This window comes from Vigna unguiculata, chromosome 6 (assembly GCF_037176805.1).
Source record: "Vigna unguiculata cultivar grain cowpea cultivar isolate G323 ecotype 2 chromosome 6, ASM3717680v1, whole genome shotgun sequence".
Lineage (NCBI taxonomy): Eukaryota > Viridiplantae > Streptophyta > Magnoliopsida > Fabales > Fabaceae > Vigna > Vigna unguiculata.
Genome location: NC_140797.1, coordinates 3,512,938 through 3,534,566, shown reverse-complemented (window position 1 = coordinate 3,534,566; position 21,629 = coordinate 3,512,938). Strand labels below are relative to the sequence as shown.

At 30.4% G+C, this 21,629-nt stretch overlaps 2 protein-coding genes and 1 pseudogene across 2 annotated transcripts in view; 1 reads left to right on the top strand and 2 right to left on the bottom strand.

Moving 5' to 3' along the window:
- Positions 1-4,703: 4,703 nt before the first annotated feature.
- Positions 4,704-5,951, top strand: LOC114189091 (uncharacterized). The gene is made up of 3 exons (XM_028077800.2): positions 4,704-4,863; positions 5,057-5,144; positions 5,371-5,951. Exons 1-3 carry the CDS (start codon positions 4,793-4,795, stop codon positions 5,560-5,562), a joined length of 351 nt encoding a protein of 116 aa, XP_027933601.1. The 5' UTR covers positions 4,704-4,792; the 3' UTR covers positions 5,563-5,951.
- Positions 5,952-6,866: 915 nt separating this feature from the next.
- Positions 6,867-11,695, bottom strand: LOC114187835 (uncharacterized; annotated as a pseudogene).
- Positions 11,696-16,282: 4,587 nt separating this feature from the next.
- Positions 16,283-21,629, bottom strand: part of LOC114187830 (uncharacterized) — a 34,179-nt gene continuing 28,832 nt past the window's right edge. Inside the window, exons 2-11 of the mRNA XM_028076207.2 lie at positions 19,644-19,729; positions 18,753-18,901; positions 18,355-18,571; positions 18,161-18,257; positions 17,991-18,075; positions 17,241-17,395; positions 17,030-17,150; positions 16,784-16,933; positions 16,606-16,683; positions 16,283-16,492 (exon numbers count right to left, since the gene is read on the bottom strand). Of these exons, the coding sequence (XP_027932008.2) occupies positions 16,283-16,492; positions 16,606-16,683; positions 16,784-16,933; positions 17,030-17,150; positions 17,241-17,395; positions 17,991-18,075; positions 18,161-18,257; positions 18,355-18,571; positions 18,753-18,901; positions 19,644-19,729 (1,348 nt within the window). The remainder of the gene's footprint in view (positions 16,493-16,605; positions 16,684-16,783; positions 16,934-17,029; positions 17,151-17,240; positions 17,396-17,990; positions 18,076-18,160; positions 18,258-18,354; positions 18,572-18,752; positions 18,902-19,643; positions 19,730-21,629) is intronic.

Sequence of the window (21,629 nt, the reverse complement as noted above, 5' to 3'; positions counted from 1 at the left end):
ATAATTGAGACTTTACTTTGATTAAAGGTATTTACTCTAATGAAAATTAATTGAGACTTTACTTTGATTAATTAAGCTTTTTATTTGGCGAGAAGATAAAAGAATAGACATGATTAGGCATAGTAAAATTTGATTGAGACTATACTTTGGTTGAATTTTTTGTGGATAATCTAAAAGTTCTCACTTTTAATTGAGACTGTACTTTGGTTAAAAGTGAGAACGCCAACAAATTAATTGAGACTTTACATTGATTAATTTGTAAATCTATAACAATAATTAATTGAGCAATAATCTTTAGATAACCGATGATGAATCTATTTTGAAAAAAGCAATGGAATCAATCTATTTTCTTTACTATTGTTTTTATTTCCTTTTATCTTTTAAACTTTATTTCTATCTTTGTTTATCTTAATCCTCTATATTTTTTTATTTTATTTGACTAACTCATTTGTATAGTTTTATAAGAACTAATTTGTTAAAAATCAATTCCGTGTTCGTTGGGAGACGACTTAGGGCTACTTTACCCTTTCTATTTTCTTGACTACTTTCTTAACAATACTGAAGTTATTATAGATAAGTAGTATTAATTTGATCGCTTGACGATAGCGTTATCAGTGCTCTTCCTGAGCGAGACGCTCGCTCGCTCAAAAACAAAGTTAGTCACGTGAGCGACCATTCACATGGGAAAACCCAGGCGAGCCTCTGTTAATCTTGCCTAGGCGAGGCAGGCTCGCTTGGGCGAGAAGACCAGTACTCACCACTATTCTCTTGAGTAACAGCCACCCACACACATCCAAATAGTTCAACAGGCATTTTCAACCGATTATATTCTCACACAGGCCATTCAATCATCATATACGCATCAAATAAGCAAATTCTACCGAAAATATAGTAAGGTCTAGCTTCCCTTACCTAAAATGAGCTAGTTTAAGACTTCGACACCGAATAGCAGAGCACCACAGCTCTAGGAGAAGATTATTGTTAAGATGCCTTGAATGTTATGTTGTCCCTTCATCTTCCTTACTTCATATATTTATTATATAGTTATGGGTTGTAATGAGGTTTAAAGGGGCTGTTATTTTTTACTCTTTTATAAGGCTAAAAGGCATCTGTATCATGTATCTCTCTATCGTTATTCAGAAATAAGAAACTCTTGAACTGCCTTGTGGACGTAGGTCACATTGACTGAACCACGTAAATTTGTGTGTCTTTTTTTTCTCTTAATTTGTTTCTTTTCATCTTGTCATAACAATTATGGAGTTGGAAAAACGAACAGAGTGTGTTTACTACAGGAACCCTAACATTGACCACAGAATAAAACCATAGATTGAAAAGTATGAGTTGGGGAACACTTACGTGAGCCAAAGCGAGGTCAAGCTGAACGTGAAACTGAGTATAATTTGGAACCCTAGCGGAGGAAGACGACAACAGCTCTAAGGAAGTAAGGGTTCTGTTTTACGAAAAGTGAGCATAAAGTTAGGGTTAGGACAACCTTTAAATAAAAAGACAGAACGAAAAGTGGACCTTACACTTCTAAAATTTAAATTACTTGATTTTATTCGCCACATTTTGAAATTATTTCTTTAATAAATCAGTTCAATTTTCTTAAATTTTAAATTATCAATGTAGACAAGGTATTTAAATTTGTAATAGATACATGAATTGATACTGTTGTGGTTGAAGTCGACACTCTTTAAGAACAGGTTACGAGGAGAAAATATAAAATATTTTATAATCTTAATCTTTAAATGTTATTTGAAATTATATAACTTTATCTAATCAAATTAATTTTAATTTTATTTTTCATTTTAATTTTAAAAATATTTTATCGTAAAACTTTTAAAAATCTATATTAAAGTAATTACTTTCTAATATTTTTTTCCGAACAATATATGAAGCTTTCGAATTCTAAACACCATATATACAACACAAATATTTAAGGTTGTTTAAAAATAAAAACTTTACTGTAACTTATAATATTTAGAAAATAACTTTTAATATCATTTGAGAATAATTCAAATGATTAAATCAATTAAAAATAAATAAAAATAAGCTTAATCTAAAGTATGATAAAATGAGATGAGAGAAATTTTGGTTAATGATGATGAGAAATAATGGAATACATAAAAGGAGGAACCTTTGTGGTGTGCTATATCACTGTATGCTATATAGAAAGGTAGGTGGGTCATTAAATCTTGGAAAAAAGCTACGCAAACTTGGTACGCACGTGCCTATATTTGATGATGCTCTTGCAGAAATAGAAAAAGCACCCACGTGCCACGTGACACGTGTGATATCTCTAGACACCATTCATGTGTGGCCACGAGCAAAACAATGCATTGTGTACCCTTTTTTTTTTCTTCCATCCCTCTTCCCACTACCAACCCAAACTTCGCATTTAAAACGCTGCCTTATTTTATCTTTTTCCTCTTTCTTTTCTTCTATTTCTAACACTTTAAATTAATTTACCCTTCTTCAAAATAATTAATCATTTTTATTTTCAGACTAATTTGATTAAATTTGTTACTTAACAAATTGAAAAAATTATAAAGTGCTCATAATTTATCTTCAACTTCGTTGAGTTAAGGACCACCTTTTCTGTCCATAAATTCGTGCCTCATAGCGGCGGTGAACTTCAACTCAATTGTGCGACATAAAATTATATAATTCCCTTAAATTTTTGTTTTTAACTTGTGTGAAGTTAATAATAATTTATATACAAACTCATTTCATTTTTTTTTTCAAAAACATATGAAGAACCTTATTCAGTCATTCTCTGATATAGGTTTGTATGTGCAAGTTTTTCTGTAAATACTATACGATAAAAAAAGGAACGAGTGTTTCCATAAGTAAAAATTAAATTATGCATTTGTAAAAAAATTGAGAAAAAAATGCATTTTAGAATTTAAAATATCTTATGCATAATTTAAATATAAAATTAAAAAAATATGAGATAATTTTTACAAATCAATTTATATATAAGCTATTTAAATTTAGGCGTGGATAAGTTTGTCCAATTATTAATATATGAATTAACTTTCTTTTCTAACTTTAAAAAAATTATCATTATCTTGTTTTTATTTGTTTCCGGTGCATTTACCCTTGAACAGAAAAAAGAGTTATTCGACCCCACAAGATTTGTCTTACGTTTGTTTTAATGCCAAGAGAAAGAAAACAAAACGTGTGAAATATGACGAAAAAATTTAAAAATTTAATATTTATTTTATAGGAAAAATGTAAAGAGAAAACACTTTTTTGTGGGTAGCATTTATTAAACAATTTATGTCCTCCAGGAAACAGGTGAAATATTTGTTGCATTATTTCTTTTTTTCTTTATTTCTTACAACATGAAAAAAAAAGTAGTTTAGAAAAACCATGTAATAATAAGTTTAACTTTTTTTACTTTAAATTTTTAATCATATATAAAAACCTTTATACACTTTATTTAATTATTTTCACTATGTTATTATCTCATCTAAAGAAGTTGCAGGGAAAAAAATCTCTTTTTTTTTCTTTCTATTTCTATTTACCTAATTCTCAAAACTGCAACAGTCTAATAGGTAAACAAATAGATGTAAATTATAGAATTATTTTTAAAGATGTAAACAATGCATTATTCCTTTTTTTTATCCCCTTTCTATCTTTGAAATCTTCCACTGGCAACTAAGATTTTCATGGAACAACATTGATATCAATGATTCCAATATTTCTTTATTTGGTGGAGTTATAGGTATTGGGATTCGACGTTTCAAAAACTGTCAGTTTGATTGCATAATAGTAATAATATAGAAGTTAAAAAGATCCAATATTTTCTGTGATTTTTGTTATCTTGTTCAATCAATTGTTGATAAATTTGAAATACTAAAATTTGCAAAGTGTACTTGTCAAATTATTGTTTAAAATTTTAAAACGTGATCATAGCTACAAAAATACAGGCCGGCTTAGTAGTTATTTATAATGAGAAAAGTAATAATTGAATAGTTGGTTTTGTATTTTATTATGATGTCACAAGAACAAATACGAAAATGCGTGGCATTATAAGAAAAAAAAAGTAAAAAATGAAGCAATTGTAATTTTGAGAGGGATGAGTAACTTATTTGAATTGAAAAGATGCAGATTCTTGAGTATGTGAGCATTCTGAAAAGCAGAGGAGCAGAAAGAAATAATGAATTTGAATTTGTAATAAAATTTTGAAAGATGAAGTTTGAGATGTGTGTAGGTAATTAAAAGGTGAGAGAAAAAGTGTTTAGGAAGATTTTGGCAGGTAATGGGCATGCATGGTGAAGCGGGAAAATTAGTGTTTGATTTGTGGGGAGGGAGCATGATTATAAGAAGAATTAAAAGTGTGAGGGAATGGAATTGGATCACGTGAAAGAAGAGGAAACAGAAAGAAGAGAGAATGCAGTAGGTGTGGTTAGAGAAGGAAGCAAGTTTTCCAATTTGGGTAACTTCCTCTTGATAGGGGCAAGCAAAGGTAGCTGCCATCAAATAGAAGCCACGTGAAAATACAGAACCAGTTACCGTCACATTAATTGCTTTTCAACACCAACCTACGTAACCATTTAGTGCTACAACGCAACCCTATTATACCTAGGCCATCATGTTTTTTAGCACGTGTAACTCATTTCCCACGTGTCCATTCCTTCACTCATTCATTCAATCTTTTTCTTTCCCCTATTTATAACCCCTTTCAAATCTCTAATTCTCCCAATAACCAACTTCATCATGGCTTCTTCTTTCTCTTCCCATAAAAACACTACGTGATCCACTCTCTCCCATTATTCCCACTGCCATGAAGAGAAACTGCTATCTGGATCTTCGTTTTCGCTCTTCCTCTGCTTCCTCATCACCCCACCATTCAATGTAAGCTTTTTTTTTCTTCTTCTTTATTTAAAAAAAAAAAAAAGAAACTGTTTTATTGACTACTGGTACAGTTATATATGGACAAAAGCATAGCTTGTTGCTTTGTGGTTGTGTTTTTCTGAGGAAACAAACGGTGTTTCGTTCTTGCACTTGTCGTTAGCTTTTTCCCCTTTTGTCTGTAAGAACTTTGTAGGAATGAGCTGTTGAACATGAACAAAAAAGTTGTGGCCATTCCACATGCTGCTGCTGCTCGCCACATGCTTGACGTCACAGAACTTCAGGTAATCTTATCTTTGAATTTTTCTTCATCCTTTTTTTGGACAATTTCTAAATCAGGAAAGGACTTGATGCCTCTGCTTCCTTGTTTATTGCATACAGACACGTCCAAAAACAAACAAACAAACAAACCCTTCTATTACTTTTTATTTATTTCTCTCGTAATTAAAATTTATGAAGATGAAAAAAAAGCATGTAAATTTTTTTTCTTATTTGGGTAATTATGTGCAGGCAAGGGTGATAATATGGTTGGCTAGTCAAGAAATGGATGGTAGCAGCAGAGGAGCAGCTTCTGCCACGTCGCTTTCGTTGCAGTCACAACCGTTGCTAATGCATGCCCCCCAAGGCTTCTCAATTAAGACTTCCCTGCGGAATTTCCTTCACAAGAGAAAGAAAAGGTCCCAAAAGTCACACGCCCATTAGCACTACCTACTCATTTTTTCACATCCATTTTTTTTTTTATCATTCATTTTAGTTACACCCACTCAAAATAATAATAATAATAATAATAATAATAATAATAATAATAATAATAATAATCATCTATTCTTGAGTGTAAGGTGATGTAAAGTCAAATTAAAGCTTATGCCAACCAAAAATATCTTTCATCCATTTCAGTCCTCTGGGAGACCAACATCTCAATACCACTTTTCCACTTCCTAATAATAAATGAAAAAAAGGACCGTTGCTGATTGGAAAGTTTGAATCTCGATGGTGCTACCTTATGTTGAACCAAATGAGTGTACTCTTATGAAAAGGATGTTTGATTTTAATTAATGTTTTAAATCCATTAAATGTGTTTAGAATTTTAATGATTTTCTTTTCCTAAACGGTATTCCTATTGCATCCATTTAGAGCACCCAATTATTGGTTGAAATTGGCATAAGCAAGCAAGAAAGTGTGGATGGGTGGCATTGCATTAACCAAAGAGAAGAAAATAGGAAAAAGTGAAGACAATAGGCATGTGGAGGAGTTTGAGAATCTCTGAACAAAAATGAAAGAAAAGTACATGGCGCGCGAAACAATTAAGAAAAACACAATGACTGGTGGCTTTTCAAATTCCTAAAAAACATTAGAATGTTTTCAAAAAAAAAAAAAAAATTCTGATGCGTAAAAAAACAATAAGTTTAAAAATACAATTCAACTTTTATATTACTTTATTTATATAAGAATTCCACAATGTTGGTCAATAAGAACATAATTAGTAATATTCTTTTTGTCATTTCTATATTAAAATTTTATAAATTTTTTAAATATGGTATTTTAGTCACTTCTTTTGAAATCACTTTATATTCTTATATATTGACTTTTTAGACAACTATTTTATTATTTTTAATTGTATAATGTTTACAGTACGTATGTCAAAAGTTCACTTAACGTTGTTTACGAAGAAATCCGTCTATTAAGTAGTTTTAACTTTCCTACATTCTCTATAACGCCTTCTTTGATTAAAGATCACTATGTAAACCTATTTCAATTCATTAAAAGCATTTAATAGTGGCAATGCGAGCCCGGCCTGCACTTGAACCGTAAAATGTGGGTTGATCCACCTCGCTTTTTTTTTTTAATCTTATCATAATACTAGTCCTTCTACCCGTGCAACGCACGGGTTTTTTTATATGTAATAATTATGGTAATAGCAATAGGGTTTTGGATATTTAATAATCTATATGATGAGAATCTAATATTTTAAAAAGATGTTGAAGTGTATCAATAGAATAGATCAATTTAGAATGTAATTAAAGTGGTATGTGAAGTTAATATTTGATTTCATTGAATATTATTGTCAATCACAAACAACAAAAATATGACTAATAAACTACTTTGTTAATATAAGAATTTTAAAAGAAATAAATTACATGCCTAGAATGTATCCTTTGGTATTGAAGTTCATAAATTTGTTTTGTACAGAATTTCCTTTTGTACACAATGACTTCTTTGTTCAACTTTTTTTGTACCATGATTTTCCTACATAGCAGAAAATAACATAAATCAATTGATATATATTTATAACAGTTTTAAAATGAAAAAAAAAAAACAGAAATGACATACCTATAATTGATTTCTTTTCAAAGAGTTTCAAAAATTTCTTTGTACACAACGTTTTTAGTTGTGTTTGTTACCTTTCCATCTTCATCCAATATAAGTATTTTCAATCCTCTTTTGGTTTTGACTCTAGAAACAGCAACATATAGTTGGCCATGTGTGAATACAGGTTGTGGAAGATAAAGGCCGACTCTAGAAAGTGTTTGTCCTTGACTTTTGTTAATCGTCATTGCAAAGCATAAAGATATCGGAAACTGTCTTCTTTGAAATTTGAAAGGCAAACCTGAATCAGATGGCACTAAATCCATTCTTGGTATAAAAATCCTGTCACCAATGTTTTTTCCAGTAATTACAGTTGCACATATTACATTCTTGCCTAAATGGTTGACTTGCAATCTTGTGCCATTACATAGACCTTTCGCTTGATCAATGTTTCTCAAGAGCATAATTGGAACACCTGTTTTCAACTTCAGTTTATGATTTGGTATCCCTGAACATTTGATATCATTTAAAAATTCATATGTAAACCATTCAGATTGCACTTCATCTTGTTCATCAGATTGGCAAGGTGTATCTGAACTTAAATAAGTGACCTCTTCACCACCAATTAAAGACAACATGAAATCATTTACTTGCTCTACAGAATCATTTGTTGGGCACAAAATTGCTCCATCATCAAAATAATTAGGATTCAACATGTTAACCACAAATTGAGGATAGACAAATTCAACCAATGCCAATAAAGGTAAATCTGTGTTTGTAATCAAGATCTGTTCTGGAATTTCAACCATGCACTCACCATTCTCATTTAGATCCATTTTCCCGTCTCCAATCTTCAATATCCAATCAGCAAATTCTTGAATATCATTGGTTGTTTCAGTATTTGATGTAGTACTTAATCTCATGTTCTTGGATAACTTTAGCACTTTACAACAATTCCATAACTCTGAATAGTTGATTGATGATTTTATGATATCAAACCTAGATCCTTTTTTGATAACTGGTAGAATTTGTCTAAAGTCACCTCCCAAGACAACTGCTTTGCCACCAAATGGTTTGTCTTTATTGGCATCATCAACATTTCGCATAATATCTCTTAGTGTTCTATCAAATGCCTCAAAGCACATTCTATTCATCATTGGTGCTTCATCTCATATAATCAAACTGGTTGCCATAAGAAGTTTTGCCTTGAGACTACCTTGTGCTATGTTGCAAGTTGATTCATCATTAATTAACAGTGGGATGCAAAAGGTAGAGTGTGATGTTTTTCCACCAGGAAGTAATAAAGAAGCAATTCCACTTGATGCTACATTCAAAACAATCATGCCCTCGCTTCTTAGACCAGCCGACAATGTCTTCCACATAAAAGTCTTACCTGTACCACCATAGCCATATAAGAAAAAGAATCCTCCCTTCTTTGAAAGAACTGCTGTCATGATATCCTGATATACATGAATTTGTTCATCATTCAGTGCTTTAAACAAACTGTCATGTTCTTTCACCATGTCTTGTTTATTATATTGGAGCTCATCAACAGTAAATCTATTATTGAATGTATGTACATCTGAAAGATCAAGTTGAGGTAATGAAGGATAATCTTTCAAACTTCTACCATTTGACATTAGCATTTCCTCTATTTCCAGCAGACATAGTTTTTGTAATTCAGCAGTCTGAATTTGAAGACCTACAATAAGTAAATAATAAAATTAAAATATATATGTATAGCAAATTAAAAAAAATGAAATACCTGGTAAGTTCATCTCCTTCCTTTTTTGGTACAAAATTCCATCACATAAGATACTCCAAGTAGAATTCCAAACTATATCTGGTTTAGAAATTGTATTCATCGAGAACAAAGTAACAAATAATCTTCTAAGTTGATACCCAGAAGCAAATTCACTTGCTTCTTTGATTGCATCAATATATTCTTTGTCGTCAGCCAACAATCCCAAAACATAGCAAGCTTCTTGGTATGTTTCATAATACTTTCCATCAATTGTCTTAATGCTTTGATAATCAATACAACCTTTTTGAATGGTCAGTAATATCCTCAAATAATAAAGTTCTCCAGAACCAGGAGGAATATAAGTAAGTCTATCAATGTTGTAGCCTTTCTTCCTTGGTTTCCATTCTTTTTCTTTGGCAAACCACACAAATTTGCTTGGAAATTCTGAATAAGTCAATTGTTTTCCTTCCTCATAAACTTTATTAGCCTCAAACCAAGCTAGAAACATTGTGTTAGCATTTTTGTATCTGTTGAAGACCACATTAATATCATCATCATCTTTAAACAAAGCTGATTGTTGGCCAGGAAGATGAAAGGTCAATCTCTGAATAGGAGGCCATCTGTGATGGATGTCAAAAGCAAATATTCTCCAAGCAGCTTCACATGGTGATAGATATCTACAATCGTAATACCTTTTGATCTCATCAATAATGGTTGATTTTTCAGACTGTGCAGAGTTGTTGCTTATTTTAAGAGTAGCTCTGTCGGGACCTTTGTTCACATATTTGAACAAATATTTTATTGAATTGGTCTTGTTGCAATACTCTGTATTGACGTGTGCTTGATACCTCATTAGAAGTGGTGGATTGTAAGGAACAACACTTCTATTGTCCAGCTTAATTTCATTCTTCTTAACAAATCTACCATTATCAAGTCTTCTATAGCATGGATATCCTTCTTCATCAATTGAAGTCGAAGATGTGAATTTTTTTGGATAAAATTTAGAACATCTTCCTTCCTTCATGCAAGGTGAATTATGTCTTGCAGGTCCGCATGGTCCATGAATCATGTAACTTGAGACAACTTTTTCCAATTTGGGGTACAAATCAGCATTTGGAAATTCAGCTGATATTACTTTATCAATATTAGTTGAATTCTTCAACTTGCTTTCTCCATCCAATCATAAAAGTATATGTGCATGAGGTAAACCTCTTTTTTGGAATTCTACTGTGTACATTCCTGCATATATAAATAAAAAATAAATATAGTTTTCAGAATCTAATTTAATATAAATTTATATAATGTATATTACTTCATATATAACATACCTACGGTGCTTTTTCCAAAGAAGTCCTTTTTCTTAAAATCTGTCATCATTTCATCCAGCTTCATCTTGAACACTCTACATACAATATCAGGTCTATCCGAAGGTGATAAGCCTTTTGCTAAGACAAATTCTTTTATTTCACTCCAATTCACATTGCATGTTATAGTAATGAACAAATCCGGATATCCAAATTTTTTACAAATTGCCATAGCATCTTGACAATTGTTGAACATGTATCTGGTACCACCAATGAAAGAAGCAGGCAAGACAATACGTCTTCCAATTAAAGAAGGATCTGTCTCTCCTCTATTAACAGCTTCCTGTAATCTATTAAGAATATCACAGCGAATTAACTTCTAATTCGCTCTGATGAATGACAACCTTTGGGCTTCAACCATTGTATAGCAATCGACCAGAAACTGTTGGAACAATCTGCATGCATTCACAATATTTCCTGCTTCTACAGCTCTTTGTTGTATTCTAAAGGCAATAAATTCTCGCAAAGAAATTCTAACTCTTACCATGGATTTTGTTTTTGAATGAGATTCTCTTATTGGGATATCCTCTTGATAACCATCTTCTCCATATGGAAACATGAGAGGATATTGCAGTGGAATGAAAGCTGTGTGAGTTTCGTGCAGTCTGGTTAATTCACCAGAACATTTTTTGACCACTATATCTCTGCCTACATCCATATTGCCAAAATCACCAACTATAAGTGCAGCTATTTCATCACATGAAGGTGTATTGTAGACTCTAGGGTCTTTGTTTCTGCCTCTAAATAGTCTTAGCGTGAAATCTGATTCCATATGTTCCAGTGACAAATCTCTTACTCTTCTAAAAGATTTCGCAAGAACATTATGATTGTCAATCATTTGAATCAAATCAGCAACCAATGATTCATCTATAACAGATTCCTTGGTGTTTGAACTAAAAAATAATAAAGAGAATACATGTCAACAATGTATTTAAATATTTCATATAATGAAATTATTTAATATATTCACTGACCTGAAATGCTTGACTCTGTTAGTCATTTCATTTTCGGTATCATATATGTACAACTGTGCAAACTTTGGCTTTGATCCATGCTCTGGCAATAAACTGCCAATACGGTGATAGTTCTGTCCATTCAGAATAAATTATGGTGGAGCAGAACCATTGTTCATTGAATTATCAATCTTACCACCAATTGAAGTAAATGAAAACATGCTATTGTATAGTCTTATGTTTTGTAGAAATGATTTGCTTCTCTGATCTTCACCATTTAACAAACCTTCAAGAAGATTAGGTGGTCTTTTTAATAGTGGAATTTGGACTTTTCCCTTTTGACAACACAATGAGAATTCAACTCCCTTTGAGGTGTTACATTTTTCTGCTCTTTCTTCATACCAAAGTTGAGCTTTACAGTATTGGCATTCCAAGCAAGGTTCTCCAATATTGAGCAGTTCTGAACATCATTACAAAACATTAGCATGAAAATGCGTATATTTTAATCTGTAGTTATATACAATTGTGTTGGACATTATGTACCTTGTAACTCTCCTTTGCAATACAATTCGTTTGTAGTTGTAGTACTTGTAGTACTTGTAGTATGTTCTTCAATATTAGTAAGATGAAAACTAATTAATGATTTCAAAGGAATTTATATTAACATCAATAAGTTTAATATCTGAATTACCATCATCTCTTATCGTTGCTGAATCATCATTTGTTGTGTCTGAATAATTATGTTGTCTTCTTGGTTCATCATCAAGATTGAATCTGTTTTGAAGTGATTGTATGACTTGAAAAGGATATTTGACAACTTTATTCTTAGAAACAGAATGCGACTCATTTACAACCTCTGATCTCCTACCTATGAAAAACAACAGAAAACAATTGTCCTACCTGCATTGGCATTGTGAGTATGAATCCAAATGTACTTACCTGCACTGGAATTGTAATTATTTTGTCCATAATTTCTCTGACTGTTATTGTTAAAAGTTGGAGTCATTCAAAAACATTGATATAAATTTTAAAATTGTCATTTAAATAAGTATATAAGAAATTAAGAATAATGTAGAAATATACCGAAAGGACTATGGTAAGTTAAAGTAGAAGTTGTAGATTGTGAAGTGATTTGTTGTTCAACTAAAGTACTTGAAAAACTTGAGAATTTGTTGACAGTTACTGCATTCAAACGAAGGTTAGTTTAAAGTGCTACGAAATTAATATTATTCATAAACAATGTTAAAATTAAGTATTGGAAGAACTTCAGAACTGACCAATTTGTCTGTGAAATATTGAATTCATATTGTGAAGGTTGTTGTTGTTGTTGTCAACATCTGGAAAAGGATTATTGTAGAAGCATTGTTATTAAAGAAATAAAGAAAAAGACTTCATTGATTCATTTAACAACAATCTGTAAAGATATAGCTTAGAAAAAAAACTTACTAATATCCAACTGTTGTAATGGATTCCTGTCTATATTTTTCTGAAATGATCTTTCAGATACAGTTGGTTTATCTGTGATTAAAACAACAAAGATGTTTGAGTATGCTTCTGTGTTGTGAAGTTACAATCCAAAACATAAAGTTACAAATATATATATAAAAAGAAATCCTGAGATTTGTTTACTTTGAGAAGAATGGTTTGCAAATTTAGTTTTCTTTCTTGCATTCTCTTCTTTGTCATCTGCAATATAAAAAAACATACAAACATACAAATGCATCATTTTTAAATAAATTATTGATGAAGAATTAGAAAACATAAATGGTTTAAGTAAGATGTTAATGACTTACATGAATGTTGATTACTTCTTGCATTGAACCTTTGTTGTAGCACCAGTTTCCTTTTGAGCCTTGCATTTTTACAATCGTTATGCTCCATTATAGTACAGAAATGTTATGGAATAGTTTCAAAGGTTACAATGGAAGAAGCAAAAATAAAGGTAAGTTGACTCAATGGATGGAAAAGTGTTTACTGTTTTATTACTATATTGATGAATGTCTTTGTTAAACTTTTTTGTCTAGCTTGTACCTCTAATCACAATTGTGGAAACAGAAATATATGTAATTATAATAGGAAGCAGTTGTTTCAGAAGACAAACATTAAAAATAGAAAGAGCATGCAGTGCTGAGTGTTAATATATCAGAATCATTCATATATATAACACTTATTTCAGAGTTGATTTGTTCTTGCAACTAACAAAACATTTGCTTTTTATGTAGGTACAATCAGACGTCTTTTTTATGCACTACTATATATAGTACAACAAAGAGGACTTTTTCATAGGAAGTATCTGCAATCTTAAACTCATTATGTGTCAAAATGATAACATACAGTGAGTGTATGCACATACTAAAGCAACATACATCCATACATATGATTATAGAACAGATAACTTTTCATTATTCGTCCAACTATATATCTTTCAATTGCATCATATATATTTCATTTGAATTATAGAACAAAATAATATTATTTATGAATATCATACCATAACATGTATCACTTTTCATCTTTTAGAGGAATTCAGAGAAGCTTCAAAGAGATTTCATTGATAAGAAGGTAGAACTATACATATGCATTGCTGAAAATAAAAAAACTTCTAGGTTGAAAACTACATAAGTGGCAGAAATATAAAAAAAAAAATTTATACTAATTGTAAATTAAAAATTACAATATGTTAGCACTTTGACATTCTGATTGCTTTTCATGTGGTCCACTTCAAATACCAAGTCAATAGTTTGATGAAATCCATGAGCAATACAAAATTCCTTCCAGCCACTTCCAATTTTGCTAGACTTCTTAGGATGATTTCTCAACAGTAGTTTGCACTTCACTATTTTACGCGGTCCATAAAGAAAAATGTATTTAAATCTTCCTTGACGAAGATAATTGCCAAAATCAGCTGGCAAATCCTAAAACATACATAAAGTATTAATGAAATTAGTATATGGATTAAATTTTTAAACTAATTTCGAAACATAAATCAAAATATGAAAGAAACATCCATTTATTAAAAAATATGAAATGAATCTCACCAGATAGCTAGCATTGCATTGATTTGGATTCAGAAATATGAAGAAATGCAACTTCGGTCCATTGAAAAGGGGTTGATCTGCCTCAATTCTTTTAAGAAAACGTGCAATAGACGAAGGTTTGCATTTACTGGGAAAAATAGTGATGTGGAAGCAAGAATCACCCACATATCCAAAATAAATAGTGTGAAAATCGTGAAGTTCATATATGTGCCTTAATTCAGTCCATCCTCCAATTAGCATTGGTTTTTGTAAATTCTTGTTATAAGTAACCACATGTCTATTGCCTTCTTCATCTCTTAAAGTCCATTGACGCTCAAGATCGTCATCATAAAGAATGGCGAATGCACGATTCACAAAACCAACAACCTCGAAAGACAGAATTTTTTAAAGAAAAAAATGGATTAGTTCAGGTTAAAATCAGGATATTGTAAAAGAGAAGAAGAAATCCGTCACAGAAATAGAAAGAGTAGAAGAAATCTTGTAAAAGAAAATATGTCTGAAAAATTTGACAATGAACTTACCTCGTCCTGAAGGTGAATAATAGAGAATTGGTACCTACTCATTCTATTAAGGGTTAAATATGTTTTTGGTCCCTTAACTTTCAGTGAATTTTGAAATTAGTCCATTTTGAAACTTTGAATCAATTTAGTCCTTCATTTCTCGAAATACGTGGATTTAGTCCTTTTAATCAAATTTTGTTATGTTTATTTGACATTTCAAGCACGTTTCATGATAGTATTTGATTTAACCTTAAAGCAAAAATGTGTCAAACAATATAAATAACTCAAATACAATCATGAAATGCGTACGAAACATCAAATAAACCTAACAAAATTTGATTAAAAGGACTAAATCCACATATTTCGAAAGATGAAGGATTAAATTGGTTCAAAGTTTCGAAATGGACTAATTCCAAAATTCCCAAAAAGTTAAGGGACCAAAAACATATTTAACCCTTCTATTAATAGCGTCATCTTCATTGAAGTTGTTTTCCATTTGGTTCGACTTTGAGAGAGATAGTAGAGTAAAAGTTGGAAGAATGTAGAATATGATTGAACTGATCTTGAAGTTTAATCTTCATGGTAGAATAGAGATGAATATTTATTTATAGAAGACAAATGACACATGAAAAGACGGGACGATTACAAATAGATTCTTCAACAGTAATGTAATTATTACTGCATTGGAAAACGGGAAGACGATAATAATAGAATAAAACATTAAAAAGATATAACGTTATTAAAGATATATTAAATTATTCTATTATGCTACACAATATAATAATATAATATATGTAATATATACCAATAACAAATTTCCAAAAATGAACTTCTGTAATATATAATATTATACGTAAAAATATAATATTTCATTCGTACTTATTGTATAAAAATATCTCAATTATATCGCACAAAGTTTAATAAGTTAGTAATTAACAGAAGATAAGTCAAAAAAAATAGTCAATCAAAATTGTATATGGCATCCAATTCTGTTGTGACAACTTAAAATCTGTCAACAGATAATTCCTTTGCCATATTTATCTTATTTATGAAAAGTAAATATTATGAAAAATAGACATTTATAAATTATGTTATGAGAAAAAATAGATATATCTTATTTATGAGTCACACAAGTTTAAAGAAAAAATATTTTTGACAAAAGATATGTTATTTACGACTTTCATTACATCATGCTACAAAATGAAATCAATTTTAGTAAGTTTTGATGTAGCTGGTAGTCATATTTGTTGACAAAAATTGAAAAATGTCAACAATATCTTGTGCACCAGCATATGAAATAATTTAAAATCTAAATAATGTAACTCAAAAGCGCATAATATTGTTATCATGAAATTGAACATAGAAGTTGTAGTTCAGATGAAATTAAAGATGAAATTTAACATAGAAGTTGTAGTTTAGATGAATTTAAAGACAAAACGATGCGTAGACATATTACATTCCCAAAATGAAAGGCATAAAAAAAATTGTCTTCAAATAGAATAACTAAAAGTGGATCTCAAATCACTGCTTTTTCCTTCTTAATATTTCTTTTTAAAAGCTTCAATGGAACATTGTCTTCTTCGATGGATTCAAGTGATGCAGTCTTCTTTCCATATTCTCTCTTATGTGAACTGTTAGCATCATCGTTGGTTGGATTATCTTGGATTAGTTCAGGTGATTGGGATCCACACTCAATTGTTTCTTTGGTAAATCGGACTAATAAATCCTACAGTATTAAAAGTAAATTTATTAAAAGTAAATCCACATTCAAAATTGATAACATTATTAAAAGTATTAAAAAAATAATTCATGTCAAAAACATTTATATAATTTGTATACCTCTGAAATATTAACAGTGGACTCATTGACTATATTCATTTTTTCCCTGCTAAACTCACCATTCCCAGCATAAACATCCTTCAAATAGGTAGAAATAATGAGATTATAAAAAAGAAAAAGATAACTGCATTATAAAGAGATTATAATGTAACAAATTTGATCGTAAATTACATCTTACCACAGATTTCAACGAAGAATCATTGAATTTCTCAATTATATCATCATCAACACATATTTTCTTCACTCTGAAAGACTGCTCAAGTTTGAAATTCTGATCGTTCCTACTTTCCACTTTAAAAAGCAGACTTCTATCAACTAACTCATCAAACTACTTAGGCAAATTTCCAAAAGAATTCATCTACAAAAAGAAAATAATTAAACATTGTGTAATTAAATATATAAGTGGATATATTGAAGAGTATACCTTATCATGAGTGTCTAACATATCAGCACAAGTTTTTTTTAAAAGGGTAGTTGCATCCCTATCAAAGAGGACAAATGTGGTTGAATCGGAAGAGTCAATAACTCGGATCTTAATCCTATATCTGAAAATTGAAAAATAAATTTAATGAACCAAAGTTGTAATTACAATGTTGTTTTAAATTGACATTAATATTAAAAAACAATTCGTTAACCTTGGAAAGACTTTTATAACATGCTTGTTACACTTCTCACAAAAGAACATCTTGGAATCTGGATAAACAGCTTTGTTGCACACACAAGCAGTATACCACCAGTCATCGTCAACCAAGATATGCTTAATTGTTCCAAACAATATGTAAGTGGTGACCTTTCAATATAAAAAACATTAATCAAGGGATTATTGTGAATAAGAAAAATTGCACAATAATAAAAAAATCTATTCTAACCTCTTTACAATCTTTTAGACCTTGAATGGTGGTTCTAGGTGTAAGTGTTAAAAAGTCCTCTTCGACAGTATTTTTGGAAGTCTGAGAAAGTTGCGTTAATCCTTGAGAGGGAGATTCATTGTTCTCAAACATTTTGTGCAAAAGAAAATATAGTTGTACTCATAAACAATAAATCTATTATTGAATGTATGTAGATCTGAAATATCAAGTTGAGGAAATGAAGTATAATTTGCATTACAAAGTAACGAAAATATTGTTACAAAAATGGATTATAAAGTTCGAATAAACTGAAGAACAATTTCAATATTACCTTGATTTAAGTTCAGATGCTTCCTTGAAGTTAACATTGTACTTAATACGGGTGCAGAACTTACAATTTTGAACTTGAACCTTATCTATATTTAAAAATATAGTGTATGTGAGAGTAACATGGAATAAGTAGTACAAAGTACTTTGTAAAAGTAATAACAAAATTTTACCTTGAAAAGTTTTGACTTTCGCAAATTCTATACTTACAGCAGCATTTTGTACTTCTCCACTTGAAAGAAATACATTCAGTTCATCCACATAAATACCAAACAAAGTACACTCTATTCGAAACCTAAAGATTAAAGTGCAATATAATGTCATGTAGTTATTTGAAAAGAAATATAAAAGGAATTTAATATAGTATAGATATACAATACCCATCAGCTTCTATTGTTATGACATTTAATTTTGTTGTCTTTCCATCAACTTGCAATTCTCTTTCAGTCTCCACTCCGACCAGTAATCCCAAAATATCTAAAATGCAATTCATAAATGTTAAATAATATATTTTAGCAAAAAATGTTTATTAATAAAAATGTTAATAGTATTGGAACTAAAAAGATTGACTTACCAACCAAATAATCAGTATCAAATGCAGTGGTTGTCAATAAAGACAAAGGTGTGTATTGTGGTTTAATATCAGGAACCAAATTAACATTAAGCAAAGAAACTTTTGTACCAAACTGGAAATTTATCTTATAAGGGTGGTGTGTTGTTCTGTATATTCCAGAATCCGGAGCAACACTGAAGTTTTGTATGGCATAAACATGGCCTTCAGAAATGTCATTCTGAAATTTGTAAATTAGAGTACGTCTAATTGAAGCATGTATTTAGAACCCTGAAACAGATAAAAATAACATATATAAATTTAAGTATAAATATGTTTAGCATACGAATATTTAATTCATACAAATTTGTAAACGAAAGTAAGTGTAATGGAAGAATTTAAAGAATAACATTAATAATAACCTCTTTGTCTTGAATAACGAACTCCATGGAAAAAGGACACCTCTGTTTAGTGAAATCAGGAACAAACCATGAACGAATGACCCTAGCGATAATATTCCAATTTTCCTTCTGGGGACTTACTTCGCTTACGCTCTGGCTTTGGTTTGGAACTTCACAGAGAGACATGTTGAACTCACAACAACAATATTGAAAAATGAGAAGTAAAAAAGTCAGGATTAGATTCGAGACATATTTATACTTACACAGATAAATAAGGAACTAATAAGACAAAATTGTAATTCATACAACTAAAGTAAAGAAATACCAAAAAAAGGTTGAAATAATAACTTTATCAGAATCTATTTTTTATTAGTCAAAGGAAAGTAAAAGAAGTGTAACGATTAATCAACACGTGGATATGACAATTTTTGAAATGGTAGAAGAAAGCAAAAAGTAGAATATATTCAAATAAGGACTCTTCAAACATGGAGTACCAACGTTTTGACAGAAGTCATGCGAATATATATTGGTGAAACCTGCAAATAACAGCTATTGATGTCAGAAGAAATAAAGTATTCATATTCATTTATTGACAGGTTTCATAGAAAAGGAAAATTAAGAGAAAAGCATTCTGATGAAAATAAAGCATGAAGCAGATGACTGGAAAGTGAATAAAAAAATTGTTGGCGTGATGGATTAAGCAGTGAACAATTAATTGAAACAGTAATGTGGAAACAATAAAAAACTGCATATACATGCTGGTTTCTTATGCATTCACGAAAGAGGAAATGTAGAAAAAAGTGATACCAAACGATAATGTCTTAGACGAAATTTCAGAACTGCAAATCTCATATCATTTCGTCTGTAAAGCAAGACTACTATATTTGTACATAAAACAAATGAAATACATACCTGTGGTGACTGGAAACGTTAATGGCTTGTAAGAATACGTGAATGGATGTGAAACGTGTTCTGGATGAAGAAACTGTGTTGGATCTCTACAAAAAGTCAAATAAAAGTGTGGTGTAGAAAAGCCAAAGAATCTTCTAGGAGAAGGAACTTTGTTAGAAACTTAGAGGAGAATGCACTGGGTTGGATTATTTAAGTTAATAACGTAAGAAAATAAAATAAAAAGAAATATAAATAGTACAATTAAATATTTAATGAAATGACGGATGCTTACAACAGAAGAAATCTCGTGGAAGGTGGAAGATAAAGAAACATAATGAAGCAGTGCAATATGTCATATCAATAGACATTGAAATAAAATATTATAAAAGTATTATAAGGGATGTGTATGAAAAATGTTCTGGAAAGTTATATATTTAAATATATATAAAAAAATTTTAAAACGCAGAGACATGATATGATTTGTGTCTGACAGTAATTAAATGCCACAGATTTACGTATATGGAAGAAGATATGGAGCAGGTATGAGTAAATAACTTTGCAGAAGTTCAAAATACACATAGTAAAACATATACATATATATAATATAATAATAAACAACTAAACTTCATACAAAAAATACAGATTATAAATCTGTTAAGTACTATTGTTTATAGATTCTTCATAGCGGATGATAATAATCATTTATATTAAGAAGAACATTGACATCATTGCTTGCTTGTTGACCGTCAACCTCAAAAAGAATTAAATCTTTTTCCTCCAGTCCATGAATTTCACGAAAACGTTTCCATCCACTTCCTATCTTGACTGATCTATGTCTAATCAACAACTTGCATTCAACTCGTGCCTTTGGACCGTAAAGCACAATGTGTGAGAACTGAGTGTTGGCAAAATATTGATGTAAGTCTGAATTTAAGCCCTGAAAATAAGAAATGTAAAAAATAATATAAAAAACAATTGATTTTTGTATGTGTCAAGGTTAAAAAGAATAAATGAAGTTTTCTGTACAGATTGTATTCAATGATCGAAAAAGAAGATAAAAAAAGTCACCAGAAAGCCGGAACTCAAAATGAATTAACTTGGATCTTATGAGAGGAGCATTTGTTCGAACATGACTTAGGAATTTATGGACAGTTGATTCTGAACAGTGATCGTAAAAGTGTATTTCAAAAGCAGAATTCCCAGTATGCCTTAAATAACATAGTTTGGGTGGTTGAACTTGATAAAACTTTCTTATATCAACCCAGCCATTAGTAATTCGCGAACCATAGGTATTCATGTTGAAGGTAACATGGTGAAGATGACCTTTTTTATCAGAAATAGTCCAACGTGGACCCAGTTCATTGCCTAATTGAATGACAAACAAACGATTGACGAACACAAAATCCTTCATAATAAAACCAATATAAAAAATAAATTAGTAAAGGATGTTGGAGAACAATGATGGTAAATTTTCTATAAGAAGCAAGTTCACAAAAACCTGGTCTTCCATGAAAATAGTAAAGAATCCACCCTTCCATTTTGAGCCAAGTATGGATTGTTCACCAAGGATGCATTGCTTAGTGGTCATCTATAAAATTGGTAAAATAGGTTTGTTTTTGGAAAAATAAATTAAACGCTCTCTAACAGTGTAAAACAAATTGTTGAAGATGATGAAAATAATAGATTATAAGAACGTCTGTTTTAAAAAAATGAGAGAAAGATGATGAACAGAACCTAATATATAAAAACCACTGCTTACAAAAATCAGAGAAAGATGAATAGAAAATATTATAAAAACCACTGGTTATAGAAACGTCTGCTTAGAAAAATGAAACGAAGATGAAGATCAAAACCGATTATAAAAAAGTCTGCTTATAAAAACATGCATAGAATATGGCGAGAAAGATGAACAGAAAATATTATAAAAACCACTGCTTATAGAAACGTCTGCTTAGAAAAATGAAACGAAGATGAAGATCAAAACCGATTATAAAAAAGTCTGCTTAT